General features: G+C 55.9%; 1 protein-coding gene across 5 annotated transcripts in view; it reads right to left on the reverse strand.

Moving 5' to 3' along the window:
* Window positions 1–554: 554 nt before the first annotated feature.
* The window catches only part of ZNF609 (zinc finger protein 609), a 120,855-nt gene continuing 100,312 nt past the window's right edge, over window positions 555–21,097 (reverse strand). For 4 of the 5 annotated variants that reach the window (XM_059714858.1, XM_059714856.1, XM_019477715.2 and 1 more), the window contains 7 exons: window positions 13,858–13,945; window positions 10,207–12,556; window positions 8,366–8,732; window positions 7,406–7,581; window positions 5,993–6,209; window positions 5,409–5,487; window positions 555–4,690 (listed from right to left, as the gene is read on the reverse strand). In XM_059714858.1, the coding sequence (XP_059570841.1) occupies window positions 5,414–5,487; window positions 5,993–6,209; window positions 7,406–7,581; window positions 8,366–8,732; window positions 10,207–12,556; window positions 13,858–13,945 (3,272 nt within the window). In that variant the 3' untranslated portion in view covers window positions 555–4,690; window positions 5,409–5,413. The remainder of the gene's footprint in view (window positions 4,691–5,408; window positions 5,488–5,992; window positions 6,210–7,405; window positions 7,582–8,365; window positions 8,733–10,206; window positions 12,557–13,857; window positions 13,946–21,097) is intronic. The other variant, XM_059714857.1, reaches the window with a different exon arrangement.

The raw sequence follows: 21,097 nt of genomic DNA on the forward strand, positions 1-21,097 counted from the left end.
TGAGGCAGAGGCTCAGGGAATCCAGCCAAGCAGCCTGTGCAGTCAGGTGCTTACCCCAGGTTCCCATTCCCTGCCCTTGTCTTGATGCTAGCTGGCAGCAGCCATGCCTAGAGGATTGCCCAGGCAGGTCTACTCACGCAGCACCACTGAGGGCTGGGACAGCCACCTCCCAGCACTGTGTGAGGGAGTAGGCTCCTTGCCCTCACCCGTCAGTGAGGCACCTCCCTGACACAGAAGAGGCTTGGGCTGGCACCCATGGGGCTCCCCACTGAGACCAACCCCCAGCAGATTTGCTTAGCACAGGCCAGTTGGGTGCTGGGATCAGTCAGGACTACGGTCATGCAGGCACCAGGCCCCACTGGGGCAGCTCTCAGCTTTTGGGCTCAGTCGCTTGGCTCCAGTCAGCAAAGCGGGGCAGGGGAGTTGGGCTGAGCCACAGCAGCGTTACCCATGCCCAGGGCCCCTTCAAGATGGCCTGGCAAAGAGCAGCCCTGTCCAGAGGAAGGGACCAGGGGGAGGGAAATCAGACAAAGAAAAAGCCACCCTCGCCTGTGTGTGATTGTCTCTTAAAAAGATTTATTCTCTCTCCTTGCCCGAATGTACAAAGGCAAGAAGAGTTCAGTTTGTATATATATATATTTATATATATATATATATAAAAAACAAGGAACTTGGTAATAATGTACACTTTACAGAGGGCAGAATCAGGAAGACTGAAATTAAACCCAACACAGCAACTCCAATGGAAACAAGAGCTATAAACATCAACGTTTCAAAGTCCCCGTGGGACCCCTGCTCACGGTGTGGGGCGGGAAGTGGGTTTGCAGAAGGAAGGTGGCACCAGGCATGGACAGCAACGGGGCAGGGGAAGGGAGGGAGGGGACTGGGAGGGCAGCGTCCCCTTCAGCTGCCCAGACTGCTCGCTGGAAGGAGCCTGCTGGGAACACTGAGGTCGAAACTCAATACGACTCAGTTGACACCGGTTTTCATTAACGGCCAAGGGAGGACTGAGAACAGACCCCACCTTAAACCAGAGTTCAGAAGCTCCTTGCCAGCTGACCTCCTTGCTGGGATCATTTGGATTGACTTGTGGCTTCCCATATCTCAAACACCATGAGTCTCTTCTTCCAGGGCTGGCTACTGCCCCCGCCTGGCCCTTGCCTGCTGATGGAGATGTCTAGACTGGGGCCAGAAAGGCTATATGGACGCCTGAAGGACACTGCTGCTTTGCCCACAACCTGCAGAAGCCAACAGGCAAGGTCTCAAACAACAACCTGGCACCAGCTGGGCTTCCTCACAGACCTGACATGCCAAAGATGGGATGCCACCCACTGCCAAGCTCAAGTGTGTCTGGTGGCTCCACCATGATGGCAGCCCTTTGGGGTCACTTCTTGTGAGCAGCTGAAAGGTCCCCCCTGCTCCAGAGGCAGAGCAAGGGGCGGCCCCTTTGCCCCGCAGGGCTCCATCTCCCAGGTCCTCCTGGCCAAGGTAATTCTCCCTATGTTGTGAGGACCAGGCTCAACCCACCTGGCCTTCAGGAACATCCCACCAGACAGGGAAGTGATCAGCCCTGCCTTTGGGGGGGCCCTGGCTGCTCTATGCCCAGTCCTCAGCAGGGGCATGTAGAGATGCCAGTGGGTCTGGGCCAGGAGATTCCCTTCACCCAGAGAGCTGTGGTGGACCAGCAGACCCACCACCCTGCCCTTCCATGCCAAGGCCACTGTGGGCACTGAGGCCTGCCTGGGGTGGAGGGGCAGATCATGCCAGCCCTTTGGCTGGGCAGAACCAGCCTGGCTGGGGAGCAGAGCTGCCTCTCTGAAAGATGTAAAACCCTAAGCAAACCAAGACCCACTGCAGGGGGGAGGGGGGCGTGAACACTGGAAAACAGCTGACAAGGATTGACCAGTGGCTTCTCCTCCGTTGTACAGAGTGGGAGGGAAGGCGGAGGGGGATGGGGAGGGAAAAGGGGAGGAGGGGAAGGCAGGGGGGAAGGCAGGGGGCAGGGCCCACCCCTGCCCCCACCCCCGCCCCCCACGGGGAAAGAAAACAAAACCCAAAACAACAGCTTTCAAACGATACCTTTTTACAATATGTACAACAGAGCCCGGCAGGCAGAGAGGGTCCCGCAGCAACGGCACCTTGGGGGCTGGCGTGACAGACAAGGTGGGGACAGCACCAAGACACGGGGCACACAGACCGGCCCAGCCCTGGCCCCCTCCAAGGGGGCAATGCAGCCTGCTCAGGTAGGGAAGCAGTGTGCCCCACAGCAGTCTGTGCCAGGCCGGGGACGCCCTGAGTGAAGCAGTTTGGTGGTGGGCAGCAGCCGCTGTCTCCCTCAAGCGAGCAGCCTGGTTCCGGCTCAAAGAGCAATGGTTGTGGGAGGGAGCAGCCTGAGGAACAGCTCTGGGATCTGTCGGTTGCTGGCATCAACCTCCTCAGAGGGGCACCAGCCTCAGCCACAGTGCTGGGTGCAGGCCCAGGGTGAGGGTGCAGCAGGGGAGCAGCCCTAGTCCCCGTCTCCAGGAGCATTTGGCAGGCTGGTTCCCTCCCACCCCACCCTGAGCAGAACCACTACCTGGAAAACTAATGGGAATAGGGGAAGGTGGGGAGGGCTCATCCCCATGGGATCGTGGCTGACCTGGGAGGAGCGGAGCTGGGCAGGGGCACCAATGCCATCCCCAAGTGCTCACAGCTCCCCCAAGCCACAGTCACCACTAGGGAACGGGGAACTGAGGGCCTCAACAGAGCGGCTGCAGTGGAGTCTGGAGCACTGCCGGCACCATGGAGGTGCCAGGCACTGCCCAGTTTGGGCAGAATGGGGCCCACAGCCACCAGAGCTACCACGCTCTGCCTCCTCAGCTGCCTGCACCTGCCCTCTCCCGAGAGGAGAAAACTGGCATTGTCAAAAGTGAGGAGCGACCTTGGATCTTGGCCAGCAGCACACAGGCCCACCACCCTCTATAAATATGTAAGGGGTGAATATCAGGAGCTGGGAGAAAAACTATTCACTAGGGCATCCCAGGACAAAGAGCAATGGCCATAAAGTGTTGCAGGAGTGGGCAATTAATTCAGGCAGAGGGCCACTTACTGAGTGTTGGCAAGCCATCAAGGGCCGCATAACAGGCAGCCAGGGGCAGCTAAATATTAATATTCTAAACTTTTTAGGGGCCCTGCGGGCTGGATAGAATGGCCTGGCAGGCCGCATCCGGCCTGCGGGCCGCATTTTGCCCACCCGTGTTAAAGGATGGTTTCAGGTTGGATGTAGAGAACTTCTTTACAGTAAGGGTGACCACAATCTGGAATAGACTTCCCAAGGAGGTGGTGCAGTCCCCAGCCTTGGAAGTCAAGAGGAGACTGGATCAACACCTTGCTGGGATCATTTGATCTCAGCAGTATTCCTACCCAGAGCAGGGGGGTTGGACTCGATCTTTCAAGGTCCCTTCCAGCACTTAATTTCTATGACTTCTATGGCCCTGGGTGGCCTCCCTGCTAGCATGGGAGGGGCTGAGTGGCTCTGACAAATGGCAGGTGGAGGAGTTGGGCCAAGTACTGAGGACTGTGTGGTGGTGGGGAAGGGCAAACCCAGAACAGAGCCAGCCCTCCAAGGGGGAACTCAGCTGTGCAAAACTAGGGTTGCTCTGCTCTGTGCTGTGCTGTGCTGTGGTGAAGGAACATTTTTCACTGCAGCCCTGAATCCCGCTGGCAAAGGGCTGATGTGGGGGCTGCACCTACAGAAGCAGTAACAGAGAAGGGCCGGGGGGAGGCAGCAGGCCTGGTCAGGGCACTAGGGCAAGGGACGCTGTGGTGAACAGAGGAGAGAAGGCATTGCAGCAGAGCGCGCTGCAGGGGGGGGCAGGGCACTGGGACAACCACTTCCACACCACCTCCAGCAAAGGTCTTAGGGTGGGTCTAGGGTCTGCCCCCCATAGGGCTCAGTGCACGCACAGGAACTCCCCGACCTGCAGTCTGAACCAGATTTTCCCAGCTCCAACAGGGGAGGAGCCCTGCTCAGACCATGGGATGTCCCCCCAGGCACCAGGTCACCACCCCACAAGTGCACGCATGCACCCACAGTGCACACACATGGGCCATGATGGGAGTAGCCACCCCCATTGTGCACGTGTTTGCTGCAGGCAACCCCCCTGATATGTTGGTACAAATGGGAAGAGCCCAAACTTTCCTTCCTGAGACTGCAACTCCCTCTCCAGCCGGATGTCTGAAGATCTTCCCTGGTTCCAACACGGCCACAAGCAGAAGGTGCAAGGGGCACACAACAACGTGAACCCAATGGGCTGGTGCTCCCTGCCCACCCTGAGTCCTGGGCTGCTCCGAAGCGGTGACCTCCAGAGGGACCTTCCAACTCAAGTCCATCAGAAACCCTTGGTGCTTCCCGTGCCCTCTTCTTCTGCACCCAGTGGGCGATTCACTTCCATCCTGAATGCCGGTGGCCAGTAGAATAAATATTTCTGTAGGTACCAGCTCTCCAAGAAAGGGGCAAAGGGCAGGGGGGTGGGGGGATTCAGCGTGTGTCCGACAGGGGAGAAGACAGAGTCTGCCTCAGATTATGGCAGGAACGTCAAACAGAACAATTAACACCATTCAACTGATGTCTAATGGAATTCGCAGCGCTTCCTCATGTGAGCCAGTCACATGACTTGGGGCAGCCTAGGATATCCGACCACATCATGTCCTGTCCAAAACAATGGAAAAGGGGGCATTAGCCCAGGGCAGCATGTCAATCACAAAAGGGTAGTGGCAGCTGGCAGGAACCCAGGAGCAGCCAGCTTCAGTCTCCATCCATCCCCACCAGGCTGCCTGATATCAACAGGCCCCAGCATCAGACTGGTGGAAAAGGCAACTCCCCCACCATCCCTCTAGGAGGCACTGCTTTCACAGATCTCGCAGACAACTAGCTACAGACTACACCAAAACCAAAGCGTCTGGTCAGCCGCAGGGCAGATATGAAGGGCCTCAGCTGACCTGGGGATGGGGGAACCCGAAGCTGGAATAGCATGGAGCACATAGGCTAGGGCAAAAAGGCAGAGCTGCTATGGAGAATTGCGAGGGTGGGCATCACAAGGCCACGAGTTGGGCTTGAGGGGCACTGGCAGAGTTATTGGGGGGCAGCAAATACATCCCCCACACCATGCCCAGGCTTGGCTCTGCCTGCAGAGGCTGCTCCTCTGCTTTAGGAAGCCCCCAGTTCTCCCCTACGTATAAGAGGGAAAGCCCTAGAGACATGTGACATTCGCCCACGTGTTGGGCACCTTCCCACAGCTTAATCCTCTCCATGCCACAACAGAGCTTTCCATGCCCTGCAAGAAGACACCTTGGGTTTCAACAGCTGGACGTTGGCTACATGGGGCTGTTCTGCAGGCTTCCCCACCTTCACTAGGGCAGAGGCTTACCGTTCTCACCTCCGGGGAGGTGGGTATAAGGAGGGAGTGGAGCCCTGCTGGCTGGCAACAATGGCTGTAGAAGAGAGACCTGCAGAAAGAAGCAGAGAACAGATCAGGAGCTGCACAGCAGCACCATGGGATGAATGGCGGTGACGCCAAAGACTGATGACAATGGACCTGCAGTTCAGGTCACTCAGCCTTGCCCTGCCCTGCACTATGCAGTGGCCTGGAGCTGGGCTCAGTGCCAGGGGGCTCCAGCACCAGCCCTGAGACTGGGAACAATGAGTTGCCCTCCCCGGAGACATGACCCCAAGACTGGCAGCGCCCCATAGGAGGGAGCAATTCACCACAACAGGCCAGGGGAGCCATGAGAGCTGTCTATTTCAGCCTGGTGCTGCCAGCCCCCCAGGGCAGGAGAAACTATGGGGGCTACCTCAACCTGCCTTTTGCTGCTCCCCCTCACACTCATGCCAGGTAATCCCACACCCACCAGGGTTGTTCAGCCCAGCCCTTCCCCCCACTCAGAGCTCTAGACCCTGGCATGGACCAAGCCCCCCTCTTTCACTCCCTGCCTGCGGGCCCTCTGCTCTCACCTGTTGCATAGGGCAGGTTGTACTGTGCTGGCAGCAGCGAGTACCCTAGGTGGTGGTGGTGGTGATGCGTTGACATGAGGCGTTGGGAAGGGGAGGTCCGGGGTCGGTCCACGCTCCTCTCCCCGCCTCCCGCTGCCCCGACAGTGCTGCAGCCTCCGCCTCCCCCCACCACCCCACAGCCGCTGCGCTCTCGCTCCTGAGATGTCTTCTCGCTTATCTGGACAGGGAAGCACAAAGGTGCGTTGAAGACGGTGGACAACCAGGCACCATGCAAGTAGGCTGGCCCTGATGTCCACAAGGCAGAAGTGTCCAGGCATGGTGTAGCATGTGCCATGGGGATGAGGCTACTGGGGCAACTGTCTGAGCCAAGGGCCCAGCAGGTCACCGCAGGCTCCTCCAGTGACTGAGCTCCTCGCCCTGCTGGTGCTGCCACAGCCAAGATAGCTCTGGACTTCTGCCAGTGAGGTTACCTCCAGCCATAGATAAGCAGGGCTGAGGCTGGTCAGGGCTGGGGAAGTGCCTGCACAAGGCCCCATTAGGGCCCTTCCTAATTGGACACAGTATGCTCCGCTTCCCGTCTCAAACACCGGTCTCAGGCCGCTGCTGTGAAGAGGCATGAGGCTGCCCCCAGTGGACAAGGAAGAGACAACAGATGGGCAGCACCAGTTTGCCTATTTTGTGTGTGTGTGTGTGTGTGTGTGTGTGTGTGTAAACATCCACCCCATCATCCCCCTGTGGACAAGGAAGAGACAACAGATGGGCAGCACCAGTTTGCCTAGTGTGTGTGTGTGTGTGTGTGTGTGTGTGTGTGTGTGTGTAAACATCCACCCCATCATCCCCCTACCTACATCACAGGATGGTCTCTACACCCACCCCACACAGCAGGATCATTTTCCAAGGCAGCTTCTCCCATGGATTATAAGATGGATCCCAAAACACAAGTGCTCCTGGGGTCTGCCAGCCCCAGCTAGACCCAGGACGTTCTCCTTTCCCCAGGGCAGATTCCTTGCACCCATGGCTTCAGCACTGTTCCCAGAGCATGAATGAGGAGGCCTGGGAAAGGAGACCACCATGGAAGAGGCAGCAGTCCTGGGGGATGATGAAACGCTGGCCTTGCCTTGCTGGGAGAAGCCACTTCCCCTCCTCACGCCTCAGGGTTGGCTTACAGTCTGCAAGGGCGTCATGCAGCCCAGACACCACCATGGTACTGGACCATAATGAGGGCCTGGGCATGGGAATGGGAAAGCCTGTACTAAGCCACTCAACAGCACCCACCAACAGCAGGTCTGTGGGGCTAGGCTCCAGCAGCAATCTGGGGAGAGGTGGGGGGAAGCGCAGTCTGAGCGCATGGGCAGCATGTGGACCCCCAGTGGGCCCACAGTGCAGAGAAGTCCTGCCCTTCCCCAGGCTCACCGTGGGGGACTTGCTCTTGTAGTGGCTGGCATGCTGCTGCAGGATGTCCAGGGCCTTGGACTCCGAGCTGGATTTGCAGCTCACGCTGGGGCTGGCTCGAGACTTGTCGCTGTCGTCGCTCCCAGAGGCCTTGCTCCCATAGGGGGAGAAGGAGTAGCTGGAGGGCAGGTACGATCCTGCGGGGAGAGGACATTCTCACCAAGCAGAAGGCGGCCTCAGTGCCGCCTGCAGCTGTTTCCCAAGGGAGTCAGGGCACTCAGGCTGGGGAGGTCCCGGGCTGCCACCAGGGTGGCAATGACCGGTGCTACCAGCAGCGGCTGGGCAGGGCACTGCGCCAACACTGCCAGCACAACTCTGTGATGCTCCCATGGCAACAACAGCAAAATCCTCACTATGGCACATGAGACCATGTCTCTCCTTCCCACCCCAGGCCTGGGAGGCTCTACCACTCCAACCAGCTGAGTACAAGTACAGCTGAGCACAAGTATAGTGCTGAGGGACAGAAGCACCAGGCAAAGGGAAGGACAAAGTTCAGTTGTAGACAGGGCAATGTTACCCCACTCCTGCCTGGGTCTATTCCAACATTTCCAACAGAGTGCAGCATTGGCTCCTCGCTATCCACCAAGCTAAGCTGGTGGCCCCCTCCTGCACCACTGCTGTATTCACTCCCTGCATGTGCCCCATGTTCTCTTATTTCCCCTCTTTGGGAGCCTTCCAGGCACAAGAAGGCAGCACAGTGGACAGGTTACAGGGAGGAGACTCAGGGACCTGCATTTCAAACCTGGCTCAGCTTTCTGATTACATGGCACAACTCCTGCCCACACTCCCCTGCTGCAGCCCCAAGGAAGGTGAGAGGAGAGGAGGCCTCCCCCACTGCACTGCCTCTTAGAAAACTTTCCCCTCTTTGTCCACATGCCACCCAACGTAACACTCCTGGATGTACCCATACCAAGCCCCTACCTGGGTAGTTCTGCATCATGACCGTTGGCATGCCCCGGTAGCTGGGGTGGTTGGGGTCATAGGACTGGCTGTAGGAGTAGCCGTGCATGTAGGGGATGTAGGACTGGTGCTGGGTGAGGGGGGAGGACACGGGAACATGGACGCTGGGCCGGGGATCCTTCCCCACCATGCGGGACTCCTCAGTGGGTGTTAGCTTGCACTCAGAGCTTGTGCTCTCCTTTCCGTCCTCCTTGGGGATGGCGTCTTTGCTTCGGCTCCTCTCTTCTTTCAACTTCCTGTCCCTCTCCTCCTTCCACCGCTCATCCTCAGTCTTGATGTCCGAGTACTTGGCGGGATAAACATAGGTCCACATCCGGGGCTCTGTTTCCTGCACCAACCACAGGCCTTGTTAGAGTGGCCACACCCCTCCCTTCACTACATCCTGGCAACAGCACCTCACACTCCCTCCCCCACACACAGGAAGGCTCAGAGCAAGGGATGTGGCAACAGCACTAATGCCAGGCTTCCCCAGACGATGACCAGGGAATGAAGCAATGGCCTCTGCTTCCACGGGCCACTCAGCCTCCCTCCGCTCCCAGCTCTGTGATCCACAGCACAGCAGCCTCATACCTGGGCCCACATGGGATACACAGAAACACAAGACTGTGCATGCTATCAAAGGCCACCATCCTTCCACCAGCCAGTTCCTATTGCCATGGGCAGTCATAACACCAAATCCCACCCCTACCCTGACCCAAAGGCATCTGGAAGCCAGGTCGTGGCTGCTCCCTACACCTATCCAGAAGAGCCTGAAAGCAGAGAGGTCCTGCCATGGAGCAGTGCAGTCCAGGCCCTTGATCAGCAGGGCCCCAAGAGGAGCCCAGGGACCTCCTGTTACTCCCCCTGGGGGTAGGAAACCTTCCGCATCCCTCTCTGCACCAAACGCACATTTGAAAATAGGTCCTTCAGCTCAGAGCCTGCAATCAGTGTGCTCACCCCTGCACCGGGTGCAACTCACTGCTGCTGGGTGGCAAAGTGACAGAGCCTCACAGAAGAAGTAATAAAAAGTGTCCAGAAGAACAAATGGAAGCAAGAAAGAGAGAGAGGGGAGGGGGAAGGCATCTCTGGAAGATGGAGGCCTGGTCTTCTCCACTGTGCTTCCTAGGGGTTGCCTTTCCTTGTTCTCTTGCCGGTTTCAGACACCCTGGCTCTTCTTGTGATGTCCTTTTGGGGATCAGATGACCAGGCAGGGGAGATGCCCCAAGAAGAGAGTCCCTGACTATTCAGCCTCTGATAAAGTAGGCTACTTCCTAAAAAAGCTCATGCTTCTCTGAACCAGTCAGTCTCTAAGGTGCTGGCATGCCCTGCTTTCTGCCTGACACCAGGCTACCACAGGTAACCGCTGCTATTTCAAGATGTAGACACCAAACCTTGTGCACCCACCATTCCCCACTGCCCTAACATGCCTACTCTCCTGATGCGGAGTTGGCAACTCTTAGGTGCCTTCACTGGCTGGGTCCTTGGTGTAATTTCACCTAGGCCAAAGTCTGATGCTGGAGGGGAGTGAACCTTACACCTTGCAGCCAAGGAGAGATGACAGCAACCCCACCAAGCCCAGCCCTGAGCCCACACAATGGCAGAAGCAGCCCGTCTAACACAGTGGGAGCAAAGAGGTCCATGCTAGGCACCTGTCCCTAGCTCTCTGCCTTCCTTCTGACAACAGCTGGGAGGAAGGAGAGGGCCTGGGAAGGGAGCAGGATATGGATGTTCTCTCCCTCATGCCCTGTCCAGAAGCCCAGGCAAGAGCTGCAGGGACTCTGCTGCTCCAAGTGTGTTCCCTGGCTGGGAGGCCAAGCACTTACCTGTCTGTACCAGAGAACAGGGTCCACCTCCGCCTGCCGGCTGCACTCAGAACCAGCTTTTGTCTCTGTGGCCTCCTTCCCCAGGTGGCCAGCCTCACTTAGCTTCACCTTGAGTCCCTCTGCCACCTGACTGGGCAGCTTGGAGGACTCCTCCAGCTTGGGAATGATCACGGACTTGGCCGTGTCAGCAGCCCCCTGCTCCTTGGTCTTGCTCAGCCCAGATTTCACCAGGTCTGTGAGGCTGGGGGCTTTGGTGAGGGTTGGCGGGACAGAGGGCTTTTGCTTCCACTCCTCCTTGAGGGCCACCTCTCTCTCCTTCATGCTGAGCTCTGCTTTCTTCTCCAACCCTCTCTGCTGCTGCTGCTCCAGGTTCTGCCTCTGCTTCTGCTGCTCTTCATACTGCTGGCGGTAAGCCGGGTTGGTGCTCAGCAGGTGGGCATGGTAGCCCTGGTCACTGTAGCCATAGGGGGGCACATAGGCATACTGGTTGTAGTAGAGGGACTGCATGTACATGTTGGGTCGTTGTTGGATGACAGAGGGCTGCTGGCTAGAGCTGCTCAGCTCCGTCTTCTTCTCTTCACTGCCTTCACTCTTCACCTTCACGTCAGGGCTCTCTTGCTCCTCATCCTTTTTCATCTTCAGGGACTGCGTCTCTGCTGTTGCCTGACTGCTGGAGTTCATGGGCCCAGGGCTCGACTGGGGGTAGCCTGGGGAGTAGTAAGTTTCAAAACCCTGGTAGTAGGGGGAGTCCTTGCTCTGGGTCTGGGCAGGAAAGAGTGCTTTCTTTGCACCTTCTTTTACCAGCTGCTCAGGGTCCTTAGCCTTCACACTCTCCAGTTTACCCTCCCCATCTTCTCCTGCATCTGAGATGTCTGAATAGGCTGGGCTGTTGGTTTTCACTGAGCTGGCCTCAGCCCCATTCTGGGTGACGACATGCAGTGGTGTCATAGGCTGGGCCGGGTTGGCATTCTCCAGTCTGCTTGTGCCTCCAATGGATGGGCTTGGAGCATTGTCCGTGAAACTGTAGATTTTATCTGCCTCAGCCTTGATACTGGCAAGCCGGCTCTGGTGGGGATCAGATGAACCATTCAGAAGCCCCTCGCTTTTGGTCCCTAGGTCACTGGATTCCCCCCTGAAGGGGCTCTTTCCTTCCTCTGCCCTGCAGACCTTCCCAGGAGTCAGGGGGTTTTCAACTTCCTTGGACTCTTTCTTTTTCTTGTCCTTTTTCTTCTTATCCTTGGAAGGAGTCAGGGAAGGGCTGACTGTAAATGGTTCTCCCATGACTGTTGGCTTTGGCTGGATGGGTTTGAGCTGGGGGCTGTTAGGCATGGCCTGGACCACAGTAGTGGTCAAGCCGGTGGAGGCACCAGGGCTTGCCGCAGTGAAGGTGGCTGTCTGGAAGGTGTAGATCTGTTGGGGGGGGATGGCAGGGGCAATGGGTCTGGCAGACTTTAAGCTTTTAGAAGGGATCTTCTCTGGCTTTGTGCTGACGGGCTTCTTTGACTTGTCCTTTTCAACACACCTCTTCTCCAGTGAGTCGAAGCCATCGTTACTTGTCTCATCGGCCACCGAGGGGCCATCCTCGGAGCCATCATTGGACAGGGCCCCAGGATCTGTGTCTCCTTCCCCTCCCAGCTTCTTCTTGCAGGGGACCTTGGTGCTGAACTTGCTGGATGGAGAAGGGCTGTGGGGTTCCATCAGCCGGACTTTGGGGGTGGCTGATCGAGCCGGCGATAGAGAACCCTTCTGTGAGATGGGAGCCCCATTGCAGCTCCCAATGTCCGTATGAAGGGAAGGCTCTTCGCCATACTCGCTGTCCACATCTGCCTCTGGCTTGCTATCATCATCTGTGTGCGCATGTGCCTGGTGGTACTTGAGGCCATTGATGTGCTTGTACTTCTTGTTACAATTTGGGTGGGGGCAGTCAATAAGGATAGGGGAGGGACAGTTCCTGTCCAGGACAGCAGGCTCCACCTTGACCCCGGCCGGGGGCACGGCAGCCGAGCCCATCGAGTTGGTGCGAATGCGTTTGCTCCCTTTGGAGTCCTCGGAGCTGGAGTTCAGCTCCATGTCAGAGAGGGGCTTGCTTTTCCGCTTGGTCACTGAGGAGGGGCTGGCCTTCACATCCTCACCAGCACCGCTGGGCGGGGTACGGTGGTCCGAGGAGTTCTGGCTGCCCCGGCGCCCTTTGCTGTTGGCCCCTGCCCGGGTCTTGCTGCTGCTGCTGGTCCCTTTGCTGTCCGAGGCAGTGGCAGTCTCGTTCACAGGCGTGTTGCTGTTAGGACGCATGCGCTTCCCTCTCCCCCGGCCATTCCGCATTTCCAGGTCACTGGTGGGAGAGTCGCAGAACCTGGGAAGAAAGATAGCACAGGGCTCAGGGAGCTGCAGGGCTCAGAGGGCATAAGCTGCTCAAGAGAGCAGTGCTGCCTGGTAGGCAGCCTTGCCACAGCCACGGAGAACATGCTGGGGCCTCAGGGGCAGGCCCAGCTCCTGCAGCAGTGCTCAGAGTTCCTGTGGCAATGGAGTGCCAATACACACTTTCTCTGCTGACCACTGCACTGGTCAGAGTCTATGCTCCACTCTCCTTCCCCCTATAGCCCTGAGCACTCTCTCACACTTCAGGTCATGGCCTATCCTGCCTGCAGGGAGCTCACATGGTTACACACTGGGCAGGAAGACAGCAGCTATACTTGGTTCTAAGGCAGCAATGGCAGCCAGAAGTTGGCAAAGGGTTTCTACCTCATGCCATGGGAGTGAGGAAGCTGGAACTCTCTAGGGTAAAACAGAAATGCAGTAGGGGTGCACCGATAAAGATTTTTTGGGCCGAGACCGATGGCCGATTATTAACGAGCCATATTGGCTGATACCGATCCGATTGCCAATATGCAGCCTGGCAGCTTTGGAGAGCAGCATCCAGCTGGTAAGTCTGTTGTGGTGGGGAGGGAAGTGGGGAGGGGGCAGATTGAGGCCCCTGCAGTGAGGGAAGAAGTGGGGCTGGGGCAGGTGCCCAGTGACCCCTCCAAGCGGCAGCTGACCCGGGCCGGGGCGGCAGGGGCCCGGGCAGCCCGCCATGAGGCCATGTCAGCCCGGAGGTCTGGAAAGGGACCGACCTGGCAGGCCAGGCTGGGCGAGAGTTCCAGGAGCCCGGGCACAAATCCAGCTTCGCACTGGTGACCTGGCCGAGGGCCAGGCAGGCCAGGGCCATCTCAAAGGGTCCCAGCAGGTATGTGGGACCCCGGGGTGGGCACCCAGCAACATCTCCAGGCAGCGGCTGACCCGGGCTGGGGTGGCAAAGGCCCGGGCAGCCTTCTACAAGGACATGTCAACCCGGAGGTCGGGAAGGGGACCTATCCGGCAGGCTAGGCCGGGCTCCTGGAACTGCCGCCCAGCCCAGCTGAGTCAGGGTGCAGGACAGAGCCTCAAGAGGCTCATCCAGGGGAATGGGGGGCAGCTCCTGACATGGCACACACCCCCGGGGGAGCACTGGGGGGACGGCACGTGTCCCCCAGATCCATGCATGGGGTGAGGGCAGGCTACCGCTGTGGGCTTGGGGCTTTCACACAGCAGGGCTCCTCGTGTTGCTCCATCCATCAGCCAAGGCTGCAGGACCAGCCTGGACCTGCTTCTTCCATGTCTCCACCACACACTCACCGAGGGGGTGCCCAGTCATGCTGTGTGCAGTCCAGCAGCGTCCCCACGTACGTCTTATTCCTCCAGGTCACGTTGACCACCAACATACCTGCAAAGCAAGAAGAAGAGGTCACACGCTGCCCGCTGCCCTGCTGGAAGAGGCATTCTGCTCCCCAGCCCCACATGAGGAGGGGCCGCGGCTTTCCAGTGCAGGGTTAAAGAACATCACCCAGGTCTATCACTCAGGTCCTTGCTGCTGCCTCACTGGGGAAACTAGAGGCAGCGCCCCTGGGTGGGGCCCTACCCAAGCCTCATAGTGCACTGGCCAGGGCAGCAAACGTCATTGTTGCCTAGATGTCTGTAATGTGGGGGCAGGGGCCGAGCGGAGGAGCACAATTCCAAATCTGGGCTATTGAGAAGCAAGCATCTGCCTACTGGAGCCAGGGGGAAAGAAGAACAGAAGGCCTGCTGGAGGGGGATGCAGCTCTCCAACCAGTGTAGACAGTTGTGGGGGCTGGAGTAATGGCTCAAGAGTCTAACCACTTCCTTCTGTCCCTTACACAGTAACACCACAGCCCAAAGGCAAGTGAGAGAGGAGATGGGCACATCTGGGTGGGATGCAAAGTCAGCAGGATTGAGGGCATGTGTACTGGTGAGGGGACCCAAGGAGAGAGAATGGGGCCATGGACACAGAGACAGAGGAGTCCAAGAGGCTCAATGGCTGTATCAGACACACGCTTGGAGAACTGCTCTCCTTTCCCAATAAAGTAAAGCTGCCCCCTCAGCAAATACACAGCACCTCCATGAAGTCCAGCACGTGAAGCTCCCAGCATCTCTGTGGCAAGATGCACTAGACGGCATGTTGCATTGCCAAGTTTCCCATCCCAATACCAGTCTTATGAGAGCTAGTCTTGGCATTTGGTTTATAAGTGCCAGCTCTTGGAGTCATGTGAATATGTGAGAGACTGCATTTTCTAGGCCTCTGGGCCACACAAAAAAGCTGGAAAAGAACCCCTGAAAGGTTTAGGTCCTACAGTACAAACATAAAAGCCAGACACTTGCTATTTATAAGATCCTTGTGGCTTTGGACCTCTTGGAGTTGGCGACATAGAGTTAATGCATCTCAGGGTAGGGTGTAGGGCAGTAATTCTCAACCAGTGTCCCAGCACCCTGCGGTGCCCTGAGATCCATTCAAGGGTGCCACTGGGGGGCCACACAATGTTAGCACTGTCAAGTAAGCAAACAAGAGTCACAAGATAAACCCAGACACTTCAAACAGGAATCCAGTGTTAAAAACCTGCGCTGTTGTGAGCTTTGAGTTCTTTGCAGCAGAAAATCTGCTCTGCTCTTTTTCTGCATGCACAAAACACGTGAAAACTAAGAGCTGGCATTATTGAGGAGCATCATGAGTTGAATGAGGGGTGCCTCCAGTTGGAGGATGAGCACCTCGAATCTGAAAAGGTTGAGAACCATGGCTCCCTTCCAGGATGCAGGAGGGGTGCTCCAAATCCCTTGTGGATATATTGCCTCTTGGCCACTAGGTGTCGGGCTCTGCCATGAAATTCAGCCTGGGCACATCCTCCCCTTCCTCAGCCCCTGCACTGTGACCAGGGATCAGAGCAGCAGGCTGCCCCACACATAGCCCAGCCTAGCCACCCCAGCTGGACAGAGCTGGTTATGTGGAGACACCATGTTCTCCTGATGGCCTGGCCACAAAGCATTTCCACAAGATTCTCTCCACAAGGCAGGCAAAGCTGATGGAGAGGGGGAGCAACTTCTTGCAGGCAGCTCCCTATACCCAAGCAAGAAACCCTGCCTGGCCAGCAGCTCTCTGACACCAGGCCACTCTCCAACCCACCCTGCAGGAGGGGAGAGTGTCACCCCAGCAATACCCACTGCACATGATGCTTGCCCCACTCCAGCACAGAGTCTGCAGCCACTGGCCCTTGCCTAACAGCCCACAAAATACAAGCAAGTAGCCGGTTTCCCCCTCTGCAATGCCGTGCTCTGCCCAGCTTGGAAGTGCTAAGCAGCCGTGTCTAATGCTACAAGCCTTTTCTACTCCAGTGCACCGCCACATAGTAGCCAGGATGCAGGCAGTCTGAACAGCATCCCACAGCCCAAGAGCCTGAATCCAGGGCTCCTGACAGCCAGTCAGGGGATTGCCAACTGGCCTGAAGATTCAGTTTGTAGACTACAGAAGAGGAGGCTGGACAGAAGCTATGAAACAACTCACCCTCCCCAGGCCAAGTTCAGACAGAGCAGCTGTGAGGGTAAGGGTATGAGACTGGACTTTCAAGCCTTGGCTCCACATAAGGAAATCTCCACATGCATAGAGTGAAAACAGCTACTACCAGTGGTGAAGCCTGATTAAGCTCCTTCCAGTGCCTGGACAGTCCTGGCTGAATGGTGCTGTTGGAAGGAGATCATTAGTAGAACAAGAAAATGCCATGGGTCATGAGAACCGCCCGTCCTTCACTTCAGTTAAGAGGTTTGCCTCCCGCCACCCTCCCACCTCTCCCCACCCCCATGCAGCATCTGGGCACGGGTAGCTGCCAACATCATTCTCCTTCTGGAAGCCTGCTTCTATGCTAGCACCTTCTTGGGTCTCTTGTGGCCAGCAGGCTACAAGTACCTCCATAAGAAAGCAATTACACTAAATAATCTCGGGCCATTAGCAGAGTGAACTCAAGTGGATATTTCCTCCCAGCGATGGACTGCTCTGATTACTGCATAACTAATTCAAATAGGAGCAGAGTCCATTGAACAGAGTGCATTTATCTGAACAAGGTAAAACTTGGGAGATAGAAATCTCATTTACAAGGGCAGATGAGTGCGGCTAGATATATAGCGGCACGGCATCAGAAGATGAATGGAGCTCAGGGAGTCCGGAACAGCTGTGCCTGGAGCACACTTATAAATCTTGGTCCGTATTTCCCCAGTTGTAACATGCCAGCAGACAGCTGCAGACTTTTGAGAAATAATACATGGAATCGAGAGAGACTCGCGGAGCAGAGGGCCAAGATGCAAATTCGCTTTTAAAAATGGCAGGCCCCCTGCTGTGGGAGTAAGAAGGGGGGTGACTTCAATGGGAATGATCAATTATTACTTTTATTTTAAATGTTTCCCCTCTCCCCAAAATGTTGACAATTTACCCAAGCAGTAGCCTGCGGAGAGAGGTGCTTATGGCACCAGGCTGGAACCCTGAAGATCTGACCACAGCAATCAGAGATTGCTGTATGAGCTCAGGCAAGTTCCTCTCTCACTTCTTCACTGGCTAGATGAAGTGGCTACTTCCCCAGTTCACAGGACAATTTCAAGAATACAGTGATGAGTGTCTCAGGTGCTCCAAAAGGATGAGGTGAGCCACAGAGAGACTTATAAACACAACGGCATGGTGCTATGGCAGGGGTCTTTCTCAGTAACCTTGAGCCTCCCTACAATGCTAAATGGAAGGGGGCTAGTATTTGGGGTATAAGAGGCTGGGAAAAAATGCAGTAGTAGTAGCCTTGCAAATCAGAGAGGGAAACTAACCCATCTAGTTTCACTGACCTGAGGTAGTGAAATATAAGCATATGGCATATGAGGGTGGAATGATGACTGGGAGGCTCAAATTCCCTCCATGTTAGTTCAGGAAGGGTGCTGTGCACGAGGTCTGCAGAAGTAAATTCCTAAGGCATGACCTGAGGCCTGCCACTGTCCTCTAACTGTTTACTGCTGAAAGTCTACGCCGGATATCAATACACAATGTATCAACACAGCACCACCAGACAGCAGACCCAGATACAGGACATGCTAACACTGGTGTATTTAAAAAAGAGCAGACAAAATGTACCTACACTGATATAACTTACTAGAAAATGCCCTGGTGTAACTTACCCTGGGGTAGGTGCTGTGTATCTGTAGTTATTCTGGGATAGCCATTTGCTCAATACAATTACATGCTCCCCTGCTACCTAGTGGCACAGTCCTGTAATAGTGCCCACTGCAGCATCCTTCCCGTCTCCACCAGTGAGAGCTGGATATTTCTTTGCTGCACACACCAGTATAATTTGCAGCAGTGTATAAGACTAGCATAAACACCACCAGTCTTAATGTGGCTGGCACCTGAACATAGAAAGCCTCAGCACAGTTAAAAGGCACCAGGAAACCTAAATACTGAGAAAAATCAGACAGTGACATCTGGTCACTGAAACCCCCAAGCTTACAAAAGCTCAAGACCTAAATCTTCTCATGATCCATAGGAAGGGGCCACCCAAGGAAGCAGACTGGCTCCCTTCCCTCTATCATGGCCTGCCTCCGGCATCCGGATTTGGGACTGTGCGCCCTGTGATACAGGGAAACAGCTCACTACCTCCATGTTCATGGGCCATTCATGAAGGCAGGAAGTCTTTGGAAAGAGGGCATTTGTACAGTGGGAAGATTTCTGCCTGTCTTGAGGGCAGCGCATTTAAATGAATCTCCTTCTGCTGGATTCAAGGACCTGGCCCCAAAAGCAGTTTTCTGTGCCTCAACCCACCACCCTCAGCTCCATCACCCAAGGGAGCTGAGCTGCTCCTTTCATTCAGTCTCCACCTTCTAGCACCCTCCTCCATCCTTGCCAGGAGTGGCTGTGCAGCACATGATGCTTCAAATGTCTCTTGAGAGAAAGCTCACTGTTAGGAGCCTGAGCGCACACTGCCCACACTGCCCTCCTATGGATGGTTGTGTGGCAGGATGCCAGAGGCTCAAGCCCCAGGCCAGCGTGAGGAGGCAAAGGGCCTTCTGGCATTTTCCCCACTGTCATCATCGCGGGAGGGAGATAAAGAGATGAAGCAAGCCTTTGGCACAGGTGGGGATAACTACCAGACACCTCCTTCCCCTCCACAACAACCGCCTGGCAGACGGCTGGATGGAAACCTGCCACCACACAGCCTATATTTAACCCACTGCAACCAATTGCACAGCATCCCATCCTAATCCTCCAGCAACAGCACAGGGTAATTTAAACCATGGGGAGAGCTTCTAAGTGGCTTTTTAACCCATCAGCATCAATGGCAAGACAGTGCTTGGCCTACCGGGACCCAGATTGAGCAAGTATAACCAGGCCAGAGTGGTCAGGAACGAGAAGTGTCCTGGACTGTCACTGTCACTTCCACCCAGCAGGGAGGGCCATTCCTAGTGCACCTTAGGGAGACAGGTACAAAGTGCAGCTTCCCTGTGGTTAGTGTGGCAGTGCTGATGGCAGATGGCAGCTGCATGGAGTAGGAGCTCCCCCACTTTATTACACGCTGCTCAGGAACAGGGCTGTGGCATATTCAGCAGAGGTGCAAGGAGTGGGTGGAGACCTATATCAGAGCAGAGCAAGTGTCTCTGAAAAGCTGGGTTTGAGAAAGACACAGCATTCCTTCCCCCTACACACTTGCCACCTCAAGGACCAACCCGCCCATCAGACAGGTGAGCTTTGCTGAGGGGGAAGTAAGGATGCACACTTCCAGTCCTGCAAGACCCAGATTCCCCAGAGCCAGCCCAATTTAAGGTCAGGTAGGAAAGACTCAGCCCTGTGTCCAGTTGGGAACACACTGGACAAGAGGCTGCATGTACCAGCAGAGCATACCCTGCACCCTGAGGAGATGGAGAATGGTGCAGTGAGACTCCCAGAGGGCACATCAGCCTTGCCTGGACACCCACAGGCCCTCAGAACAGGGAGGATGGGTTCAGAGCAAGGACCCTTAAAAGGCAACAGACTGAGAACAAACCTGGAGGTAGCACAATGATTTTGGTTGTCCCTGGTGCTGGAAAAAGGGACCTGGCAGAGGTGCTTAAGGGGCTATTGCCCCTACGTGGGGATGTTTCAGCTCTTCTTAAGTCCATCAGAGGCAGATCAAGGGAAGAAGCCACTGCCCCTGGAAGCAGTGAGGATGGAGAGGAGGAACAGGCTATTCAGGAGAGACCTACTAAGGTTGAGCTGTAAGAGCTGAAGCATTACTCCTGTGCTGTGGCTTCACTCTGGGACTGCCCTACCTGACCCTCCTGCGAGCTGGATAAGGCAGACAGTCATCCTCCTTCAGACTCCACATGCTTGGGGCAGGAAGAATCCCCCACTGTGAGATCCACATGAGCAGGGAACTGCAGGGAACTGGCATTGCTACCATGCTCCAGGCCAAAGACAGCTGCGTTTTAGGCCCACAGGGAGAAACACTAGCATCTAACACTTTGCCCTGAAGTGCCCCTGCTTTATCTCGGTCTCACTTGGATGTAAGCGCCTGGGTACCATTACAGGCTCTTGGAACCAGCCAGGAGCTCCTCCAGCACCTGATCCCAGGGGAAGGAAAGTGCAGACCAGCCTGTCCACTGGACCTCCTAAAATTTCTATTAAACAAAGTTCCTCAGACCCATTCAGCTGTCTCATTCCCCGCCTGCCTCAGCCAGGATTTATTAGCAGTGAGAGCAGATAGGTTTCCCAGGCAACCTGTGCACACAGCCAGATGGAGCCTCCAAGGTGGCAACTGAACTGGCAGTGAGACAGTGCTGCCAAAGAGACATGTTCCTGCGACAGGGCACCCACCAACACCACCATCCAGCTGCATAACAAGATTCGATCCAACCTGGTTGAAGCTAGGTTCCTGAAGATGCATTGGTTTCAAGGCAGGCAGAGTTCTCCCACAACCAAGGGAGCCCAGACAGCCTTAAGGTGAGGAATTCAGTCTCAGGCACCCCTCTGATCTACCAAGGTCAGAGAGCACTGCTGTCTATGAAACTATTGATTCTCGCAAGCCAGAGCCCTTCTTCAGCTCCTTAAGGGCTCCGCAGTGGCCGTTTTAGCTAGGCTGCTGAATTCAGCCAACAAGCAGCTGCTACCCAGCTATCAGGGACAATACCAGTTAATGTGGTTATGGCTTCATGCATGGGGGTAGGAGGGGGCAAACATGTTTACATACAACAATGGAGCAGGCTCAGACTTATGGAGATCTGCCCAGGCAGCCTGTGGTGTTGAAGTCCAAGCACCCCACTGTGTTAGAGCATCTAATGCAACCTCTTGCCCAACTGGGGCACAGACACTTAGCCAGGCTATTAAGCTGGGAGTGGGCCCAAGGGGCAGTTCAATTTAACACTGGCACCTGCTTGGCTCCCTCTAACACAGCTCTGGATGTTGCCCTGCAGGACATGGAGGAAACCCAACAGCTGAGACACATGAAGGGTGGGGAGGACTCTTCAATACTGAACAGTGCATCTGGATCTGTCACTAGCCTGGTATGTCTATATCATAAGGTGGGAAGGG

This window comes from Alligator mississippiensis, chromosome 11 (genome assembly GCF_030867095.1).
Source record: "Alligator mississippiensis isolate rAllMis1 chromosome 11, rAllMis1, whole genome shotgun sequence".
In the NCBI taxonomy this organism is placed as follows: domain Eukaryota; kingdom Metazoa; phylum Chordata; order Crocodylia; family Alligatoridae; genus Alligator; species Alligator mississippiensis.